At 45.2% G+C, this 10,655-nt stretch overlaps 1 protein-coding gene across 1 annotated transcript in view; it reads left to right on the top strand.

The window, feature by feature from the left end:
• The first annotated feature begins 249 nt into the window (after positions 1 to 249).
• ARGLU1 (arginine and glutamate rich 1) overlaps positions 250 to 10,655 on the top strand; it is a 44,173-nt gene continuing 33,767 nt past the window's right edge. Inside the window, exon 1 of the mRNA XM_006846679.1 lies at positions 250 to 590. Coding sequence (XP_006846742.1) covers positions 250 to 590 — 341 coding nt within the window. The remainder of the gene's footprint in view (positions 591 to 10,655) is intronic.

The raw sequence follows: 10,655 nt of genomic DNA, 5'->3' as shown, positions 1-10,655 counted from the left end.
GGCATTGTGGGAAAGGTAGCCGGTGCGGCCATAGCTGCCATCTTAAGGAAGGCTCGTTGCGGCCTTCTAGTTCAAAGCGGCCTTCGTGGCGATTGTCGACCTAAGACAACGGTAAAAAGTCATCTGGCTGGTAGCTTTTCTTCCTCTGGTTCCGACCGAGCGGTCATTCCACGTTCGAAGGCTGAGGTGAGGGCACCCGGGAGCGTTACAAGGCAGAACCAGCGGTTGGTCACAGCTTCCCCAGGAAGGATGGGCCGGTCTCGGAGCCGGAGTTCGTCCCGCTCCAAACACACCAAGAGCAGCAAACACAACAAAAAGCGTAGCCGGTCGCGGTCCCGGGACAAGGAACGTGTACGGAAACGTTCCAAATCCCGGGAAAGTAAACGGAACCGGCGGCGGGAGTCACGGTCCCGCTCGCGCTCCACCAACACGGCTGTGTCTCGGCGCGAGCGGGACCGGGAGCGCGCCTCGTCCCCGCCCGACCGCATCGACATCTTCGGGCGCACGGTGAGCAAGCGGAGCAGTCTGGACGAGAAGCAGAAACGAGAGGAGGAGGAGAAGAAAGCCGAATTCGAGCGACAGCGAAAAATGTGAGCGCTCGCGCGGCCTTCGGGATTAGGGTGCGGGGATCCTGGGGCTGCAGGGACCGAGGGTGCCGGGGAGGCGCGGCGTGGGGCGCGAGCAGGAAAGGCTCACCCGGAGAAAGCGATTTTGGCGCGCGAGGCGGCGGGAGCAGGAAGTAGTAGGGGGTGGAGTTGAGAGGGAGGTCGGAAGACGGACGGACTGACTGCGTTTGCAGCTCGGATTGACAATCCTGTACCGGAATTGGCCGGGGGCGGTCCCAGGTGGCCAGCAGCGCTCTCACGGAGAACTTTACATATGGGGCTGGTTTAGGGACTTTCGGGAATGAAACGCTTTCCGTGACCCCACAGTACACGCACACACACAGCAAAACACTTGCTGGCGGCCCTTCTCGGGTTTATCCATCCTTTTTTTTCCGTCCCTCCCTCCCCCAAGGTTAGTGCACCGGCCATAAGTGCACAGTGGGATGCGTTTTGACACTGGTGGTCACCATCCTAACCACAGTGCCCTGACATAGTCCTTTTCGCTTCCGGATGCTTCAGATCCCTATGTCGCCGATGGGTATACTATCCTATTACTCTCTCCTCTAGTAGGTTTCTTCCAAGACACTTCAACATTTGCTTTGATCTTTCCGTTGCTCGTCTGTAGAATTTTTTTTTTTGGGGGGTAGGGAAAATTACGAGTTATAGTAAGATTTGGGCAAAAAGGAATCGGCTTACAAGCATCTGAAAACAAGAGTAGGTTTAGATGGTCCCCAAATAAACTTAAGATTTTAAAAGTGTGTCTTATACTTTTTAATCCTTTGGTGGCCCATGGAACAGACATAGTCCACCAACACTTTTAGTCTTTCAGGGTTCTTGGGAGGCTGCATTCCCAGTTGTAGTCAATTCTGCCTGGCTGGGTCCTGTAGAACCGAATCTGTAAAACTGGCCTGACCCCCCCAACCCCTATCTCCAGAGTGCACATGGAACGTACATGTCCCACAGAATTGTATCAAAATCCTTATTACCTCAAAGAAAACAAGTTTTCCACCTTTATTTCAATATGCCTTCCGTTAACTGTAAATGCATTATATGAAAAAACTCAAAGCAGAAAATGATTTGGCCATGAAAGGTTAAAACATGGTCCTTTGATGCTCTGGGTGGATATTCCTCTCTCAGAAGCCAGACTGGAAAAGTAGAGTTAGGCTTACATGCTAGCTCTCCCAATTTAACCAGCCATCTTTAGTTCTTCAGCGCATTTTAAGAAACTGCTCTTGAGGCTTGAAAGTAATTTTGGGATTTTCCTGGAACTAATTTAATGTGTATTGAATTTTCTGGGGGTTTAGAGCTTTCTGCAGTTGAATTTGTACTATATAGATTTTTTGTTTAACTTATTTCTATAAGAAAAGTTACTAAGGTAAAGGGTTTGCACGATACAGAGGAATCAGTACCTGGAGCAGTTTTGTTGCTGATGTTCATGATTTTAAAGCATATGCAACTTTCATGCTTGGAATTGTCAATTTGACCTATATGTCATTTTATTACACTTCACAGATAATGCATTTTTTATTTTTCACAAATTGAAGGTTTCTGGTAGCACTGACTGCGTCAAGCAAATCTATGCAATTTTCTGTCATATGTTGGTAATTCTCACAGTATTTCAGACTTTTTCATAATGTTGTTGCAAATGGAATAGACTTTTATATGTTTTTGAATCAGTTCTGACTCATAGGACCCTGTATAGAGTTTCTGAGGAGCTGCTGTGGGTTTGAACTGCCGAACTTGTAGCTAGCAGTCCAGTACTTATTCTATAGTGCCACTCCAGGACTCCAAAAAATGTTAGACTACCTTCATTGTGATATTTGCTTTATTGCTGTGGTCTGGCACCAAACTGCATTATCTGCAAGGCATGCCCAGTATAACTTGATTGAATGGTTCTTACAAGCCAGGATGCTGAGATTTCATCTCATACTAAGGACTTGTTATCAGGAGGTGTCATTCCTGGAGAAGGACATCATATTTAGTTATGCTAAGGGTCACTGAAAAAGTGGAAGGACCCCCAACCAGATGAACTGACACAGTGGCAGCAGCAAAGGGCTCAAACGTAACAAATGCGAGGATGGTGCAGGACGGGACAATGTTTCCTTCTATTGGGTGCAGGGTCGCTGTGAGTTTGAACTCATTCAACAGCACCTAAACACACAAAACCTTGATTATGGAATCCAGTTTTTTATTCTGGAACAAAGAATTCAACTGTAAAAATGTAGCTTTCAAATAACTACCAACAGAAAATTACCTGACAACTCTTTGAAATTTACCTGACAACTCTTACCATGAAGAAATAACAAGGGTCACCAACGGATTCTACCTTTCACTCTAAAGCGGTAGAAGAGGAAATTTAGCTTGTGAAGAACAGTTTAAAAGCATTCTGCAAACTATGTAGCATAGACATCAGGGATGAAATTATGGGAAATAGAATAGCATATGAGGGGCCTTAAAGTTTTGGGGGAAATGGAATTAAAAGAGAGTAGAATGTTCCCAGGAACAGTTTTCAGTTAAGAGAAGAAAAAGATTGCCATTGATACTTTGGTGGATTGGCAGTTTGGCCTAGTAGCCACTGTAAGCTGGTACTACTGATGCATGGAATGATAGGGGTGGGGACGCAAGGGAAAAGACACAGGCTTTGAAGCTATGGGACTTAAGGTCATTGCCATCTTGTTGATTCCTTCATTCAACCAATGTTGAACATTTAATAAGTGCAATGTAGGTGCTAGATGCTGTTACTATAAAGGTGTTTGGTTCCTTAAGATGATTGACTTTAAGACAGATAATTAGGTAATAAAGGAATACTGGTGTGACGCTGCGGGATGAGTGCTGAGCTGCATTCTTGAACTTGAGTCACAAGGTCATCGGTTCAAACCCACCATATGCTCCTCGGAAACACTGTATAGGGTCGCTGTGAGTCGGAATCAACTCGGGCACTTAACAACAACAGTAAAGCAATGTAGTTTCAGTGATTGTCCAACAGAGGTGTCCTAGATGGGCAAATAACTTAGTTGTCTTAAAGAATAAGTGGAGCATTATAAGAGTGTGACACTGTCAGGCTAGGCATAGGAGGACAATTTCATACTAATTGTCTCCTCTGACTCCACAAGAATAAAGGAAAGAAGAGGAAATGGTTATTAAATGGAGTAGCTAAGATTGGAATTCTCTTTGGGGTCTTGTGCTATGTTAAAATGCTTGGATTTCACCCTATGGTGATGTAAAAGCAAGGAAGGATTTTAAATAGAAATGGTATATCACCTTTTACTTTTAATAAAACAGCACTGCGCTGTTTTTGTTGTTATGTGCCATCGAATCAGTTCCAACTCATAGCGACCCTATACAGGGTTTACCAGGAGAGACTGGTGAGCTTGAACCGCCTGCCTTGTGGTTCAAACTGACTTTGCAGTCCAATGTATTAACCCATAGCGCTGCGTCAGTACTGTGTAGAGGGTGGAAACTAGGGAGGGGACGTGCAGCGTGCAGTATGTCTTTAAGTGTTTAAGGCAGGTGCTAGAATGGAAGGAGTACAGATTTTTAAAATGGTAACTAGAAGTTGAGATGTATGGGATGCTGAGGCAGTGAAAGCATTAATGTTGATATAGCTATAGCGTGACTATTACAGCTCGTACACCAACTACTTGCGTCAGGCACTAGTTCAAATGTTAGATAACTTGGTGAGTAGTGGATAAAGGAGAGGGATAAATCAAGGGGAGTTTCTACTTGGCACTTTGACTCTTGGCATTATTCATTGATGTTTATCTAGTGTTGATAATGGGGCATTGAAGCCAGTGGGAAAAGTCTTAACATGTCAGTGAAACCTTGAAAGTAGAAGGAGTGACCTTAGAAGAATGTGTAATGTCAAATGTAGTTTCAAGAAATCCGATGTTAGGTGGGGACAAGACGGTAAAATAATAAGAATTGTCTATTAGGTATAACCATTTAGGAAGTCTGGTAAAATCAGAAACCGATTGCTCTGCCACTTGATAATTCTGAAGTCTGAAATAAGTCACCTACCTCTGAGCTTATTTTCTTATCTATAAAATGGACATTATGGCTGTCTTTTTTTGTGAAGACTAGAAATTGTGTATTTAAAGCATCTAGAAGGTGCTTTGACGTAGTTGTTGTTGACTCATAGCGACCCTGTACAGGGTTTCCAAGGCTGTAAATCTTTTCGGGAGCAGAAAGCCTCATCTTTCTCCTGTGGAACAGCTGGTAGTTTTGAACTCCTGACCTTGCGATTTTCAGCCCGATTCGTAACCACTACGCTACCAGAGCTCCTTGTTTGACATAGTGGGTCTCATTAAATCATGTTATTTAATATACAGGCAGTCCACAGGTTACAAACTAGATTAGTTTCTACCTGTCTTTTAAGTCGAATTTGTAGGTAAGGCAGAGCAGGCCCTGTGGTTCTTGGTAGTCTTACTTTTTTTAGTTCACAGACACTTCAGTGATTTAAGAGCTGCATGTGCATCAGTTGAAGGTGATTGTGATGAATTTGTAGCAAGTTAAGGGGTTGGTTCAATAAAGTGAGGATATTTACCGTACATTAAAGCAGGGCTTCAAACATGGCAGCCAGTGCTGCTGTTTTGTATGTGTGTGGACCTTCCCAGTCCTGACTATTCAGTCTTAGGCATTAGACTCCTGAAAGTGTTCATACACCTCTTCCAAATCTACCAATCCAGGGCTTCAGCCCATAATTTTTCTGTTTTGGTTATCATGATTTATCACCCAAATTGTAAACATTCTTTATTGGCCATGACAGAAGCAGCTTGAAACACTTTTGTTAGATCAGGTTGGAGTTATACATAAAGTTGGACGTTTGTAACCCAGGGACTGCCTGTAATTTATGTACCTGTAGATAACACTAGACTTTGTGGTTTACGGAAGTACATCTATTGTTCTAAGTGCCTTTGAGTCGGTTCCAACTAATAGTGACTCTGTGTAGGGTTTCCGAGGAACAACTGGTGGGTTTGAACTGTCGACGTTTGTAGGTCCAGTGGAGGTCCTCCAGCGCTGCACCAAAAGTCCTCCTCCTTACTACTTTATTAGCTGGTATTTTGCATTTACAATAGCTAAAAAACAAACCTATTTTGTACATTTATCTGACTGTTTTGTACATTCATGGCTTATGCCTAACAATAATGAATACCAGGGTGCAAGGTGAGAGTAACCCTGGCTGTAGTCTTTAAGGTTATGTGTCAGCTTGACTGGATCATTGTGAAAAATGGTGTGGAGGGTGGAGTCTGACCTCCTCAGGGTTCACAGGGGTGAAGAAGAATCAAACCCAACAGCTCAAGGTTGATTCCTGAGGAGGCTGAGGTCAGACATGGCTCCACCCTCTTTCTTCCTCCTTTACCGATTCTGGCACCAACTCTTCTTCCCACCTCACTATCTACTTCTCAACTGAGTTCAATCATATATTCAATTCACAGACCATATTCATAATTAGAGGGTTTATTAGGGAATTTAACAGGTTGCAGTTCAGGATCAGAAAATTTGAGGAAACTGTTCTTTGATCAGGACAGCCTCTTGCCTGCCATGTTTGCAGGCAGGCCTCTCTGGCTTTCAGCCCTTAGTCTAGTTTCTGCTCTGCTTGAACAATGTTACAAAGCCCTTTTGGTGTTGCTAATCAAATTTGCGCCGTGGGCTAATGCATCAGACTGTAAAGTCGTTTGAACTGCAAGGTTGGTGGTTCAAGCTCACCAGCTGCTTCTTGAAAGCCCTATACAGAGTCGCTATGGGTCGGAATCGACTTGATGGCGCTTAACAACAACAATCAATGAATCCTGGTGTGGTGCTGTGGGTTAATGGTCTGGATTGCAGTGTCGGTTTGGACCGCGAGGTCAGCAGTTCAGGCTCACCAGCTGCTCCTAGGAAACCCTATACAGGCCTGCTCTGGGTCAGGACCGACTTGAGGGCACTTAACAACAATACATAGCCAAAGCCCCAGCCTGAAGGCACTCAGTTCTAGTTCACTAGATTAGCAAACCCAGCCCCCCCCCAATTAAGTACCTGGAGGTACCCCATTCCCCAGGAGCTTAATGCACTGAAGGGCAGGCACTCAGCTTTACTCCATCAGTCTTGTCTCCTGTGCTGACTATTGATTCTACTGCTGACACTCTTCTACTCACCTGGTGACACCGCTTTGTGTCCCTGGATCAGGGAGGTTCAGTGCACAGGGATCTCTGAGTCCAAATAACGCTGTACCCCTGGCTCTTCTCTCTTGATGGTAGTGAGATTCCCCTCTGTTGTGCCTCATTTTATACTCAGGGATGTCGACTTTGGCCTTCCACAGTGTCTCGTGACAATCATCCCAAACGTTCAGGATCCCAACAGTTACTGGATATAATACACCCCCATCCCTATTTGCAGTGGGGTGTAGGACCTGGCCTAGCCAGGGCCACAGGCTCTCCATCTTGGGCCCTTCTCCTTATTCCCCCACACAACTTCTCTGCCTTCTGGGGGCCTGGAAGAGATGACCCCTTGACCGTACAAGGTTGAGGTTCTGGAAACTTCCATGTGGACTTGGAGCAGGAGTGGCAGGCTCCTGGGGACAAGCCCGTTTTTTGGATTGGGTAGAATATTTTTTCAGGCACCAATCCCTTTCTTGTTCATGGGTGGTCTGTGCTCAAGGATGTGAGTGTTTTGGGAATTCTCAGAGGCCTGAACTGGAGATGAGGGACTGTAAATCTCATGACTATCCCATAGTAGACACTAGGGAGCTTGGGTTGGATTTCTTTTGGGATAGAGGGGTTGAAGACCCCACCATGAGCCGAAGGGCTACAGCAGGATTCCCCACTGGAGACCCCAAGAGGGTCCCCTCTTTTGGCTTTGAGAATCTTTTGACATGATCCCTCCACTGGAGGCTGGGGAGTTTGGGTGTCCTTAGGTTTGGCGGTGAAGGGCAGGGGGGTTGGCGGTGAAGGGCAGGGGGGGGCTTAGGGGCTGGGCGCCAGAAGGTGGAACCTAAATCATCACCCCGCAGAGCCAGGCTGTATCCATCTGCACCCTCAAACCCTTCTCTCCGGCAGCAGACACTGAAATGCTTGAGTCTCTAGGGGTGGGTAGAGGGCTGGGTCCCACTTTCCTTTGTGACTTTGCATGTACCCTTAGTGGGGCCCCACCTGGCCCGTGTCTGTCTGCTAGTGGTAGAACAGAGGGCCTGGTCCCCAACTCTTCTGAACCCCACCCCCATCCAGGGGCCTAGAGAAACCTTTCCTAGAGGAGCTTCTGGGCAGTGGTGGGGGCAGCCATTTAGCAAGCAGGGGCTGGCAAGAGGGAGGACCTCCATGGGTGGGCACCCCCTCCTCTTCCCTTCCCTCTGCCTGCCTGCCCCCTTCCTTGTGTTTAATTAAACAAGCCCTTTTTTAACCCTCAAAACAAAACAGTTGGTTTTGACTCGTGACCCTGTCTAGAGTGTTTCCTAAGAGCACCCTGTGAGCTTGAACCGCCAACCTTATGGTTCAAAGCAACCTTGCAGCCCAGCACATTAACCCAGAGTGTCACACCAGGTCTCCTGACCAATCCTAATCTTAGAGTTTAAGTTTTAACAATCACAGTATTAACACGCCCAACTGAATCATACAATCCTCTCATCATCTTCTCCCATCTCATCTTAACCGGACCCATCAGGAAAGGAGGAAATACATGGAAGTTACAAAGACTAAGGAGCCGTGGTGGCATAATGGGTTAAATGTAGAACTGTTCATTGTAGGCTTTGTGGTTTGAATCCATGAGTCGTTCTGCAGGAAAAAGATGAGCCTTTTTGCCCCCGTGAAGATTTATAGCTTTTAAAACTCTAAACAAGGGTCCCTGTGAGTTGGCACTGACTTGACTGCACATACTACCACCACCAACAGGAGAGTCATTCAGTGATGGAATTACAGCCCTGATTTTCAGTGGTATGGCACTTGTGTGACGATGGCATCATCCTGCTTTTTGTGATCTGATATGCTTGTCAGCCACCATTTTTGCATAATACTTTGGTCTGTGGGACCACCTAATTATGTCAGTAAGTGAGGAGTAGGTGTAATGCCTGCCACCAGAATTATCATTTTCTTATGTATACTTCTGAACTGCTATATGCATTGTGTATTAATTTTTCGGAAAATGGTCAGCAGAAAATGACTTGTGAGAAAGCAAATCAGAAAAAAATGTTAGTGTAGATTACTGTTATCCTTGGTGTTCAACCAACCATGTGGCAGATTGAGCTTCTAAAGCTAGAAAGGGAGCAGAGCTATAATAACAATCTGAATTAGGTGGGTTACAGGTTGGACTGCTAAGCACAAGGTCAGCAATTCAAATCTACTACCAGCAGTTCCAGGGAGAGATAGATGAGACTTTCAGCCCTTGCAAAGATTTACAGCTTCAGGAAACCTATACAGAGTCACTCACTATGAGTCAGAAACGACTTGATGACAGTTAATAGCAACAACATCATATGAGATCTAAAGGAACCCTTGTGGCACAGTAGATTAAGCATTAGCCTACTAACTACAAAGTTGGCAACTTTAAACTCACCCACCTCTCCTCTGGAGAAAGATGAAACTGTATGCTACTTGAAGAGATTTAGCCTCAGAAAATCAATGTAGGGTCACTATGAGTCAGAATTGATCGATAGAAATGGAGTTTTATGGAGTCCAGGTGTGGCACTGTAGGTTAATGTGCTGGACTGCAATGTTAGTTTGAATTGCAAGGTCAGCAGTTCAAGCTCACCATCTGCTCCCTAGAAACCCTATATAGGGTTGCTATGAGTTGGCACAGACTCCAATGGGGTTTTATGGTTTAGTTATAGTGAAGATTTCTGGTGTGGTGCTGCAGGATAAGCACTGGACTGGTAACCTCAAGTCAGCAGTTTAAACCTACCAGCTGTTCTTCAGAAACCCTACACTGGCTCAGTGTGTGTCAGAACGGACTTGACGGCACTTAGGAACAATAACCACACTGCTCTGTGAAGGAGTCCTTGTGATGTAGTGGGTAAGTTCTTGACTGCTAATGGGAAAGGTGGTGATTGGAACCCACCAATGGATTTCTGAGACTAAACCTTTACAGTAGCAGACAAGCTCATCTTTCTTCTGTGGAGCTCTAGGTGAGTTTGAGCTGCTGCCATTGTGGTTAGCAGACTGGCACTTCTATCAGGGCTTTTCTCAAAGATGACAGCCTCAGAAACCCTATGGAGCAGTTCTGCTCTGGCCTTTTTGTTCTCCATCAATTGGGATCTGAGGACACACAACAACAATACTACTATTAAATGCTGTTTGCTGAAGAGCCCTGGTGTGGTCCTATAGGATAAGCGCTATTTTGTTAAGCACAAGGTCAGTGTTTCAGACCTACCAACTGCTCCTCAAAAATCTTATACAAGGTGGCCGTTAAGCCACAGCTAACTTGACACCACATAATAGCAACAGCAGTTGTATTGGATGGCTCATAGATGTCCCTAGGATTAACTGTTTGCACATTTTTAAGATGTTTTAAAATATTGGCAATTGTGCCATACAAAGTCATATTCTCACTTAGCAGTGATGAAGTGCTAGACCCTTGCTGTTTCATTTTAATAGTTTGTTTTTTTTTTTAAGTTTAAATCTTGTGTGTTACTAAAAATGCTTTAGAGTATGGAGAAAATGGGGTCGTGGTGTGGCACTGCCAGATAATGCACTGGGACTGCAACGTTGGTTTGAACTGCAAGGTTAGTAGTGGTTCAAACCTACCAGAAGCACCCTGGAAACCCTAGACAGGGTTGCTGGGAGTCAGAATCGACTGATGGCATTTAACACCCACATTGTTATACCAGAGTCACTGAGTGGCAAAAACAGTTACGTGCTTACTGCCAATCAGAAGTTTGGTGTTTTAGTTCTACTCGGGTATCTTAGAAGAAAGAGTTGGTGAGATGCTTCTGAATACAGCCATTGGAAACCATGTAGGATACAGTTGTACTGTGACCCAAATGGGGTCACTGTGAGTTGAAATAAACAATGGTGAAAATAATAGTGTTATACCAGTTTGAGCCTTGGGATTTCTGGAAAAAGAAGGCGGATTGGGTGGAAGTGT

This window comes from Chrysochloris asiatica, unplaced genomic scaffold (genome assembly GCF_000296735.1).
Source record: "Chrysochloris asiatica unplaced genomic scaffold, ChrAsi1.0 scaffold00029, whole genome shotgun sequence".
Lineage (NCBI taxonomy): Eukaryota > Metazoa > Chordata > Mammalia > Afrosoricida > Chrysochloridae > Chrysochloris > Chrysochloris asiatica.
The sequence above is the reverse complement of the archived record's forward strand: the minus strand, read 5'-3'. Positions and strand labels throughout refer to the sequence as shown.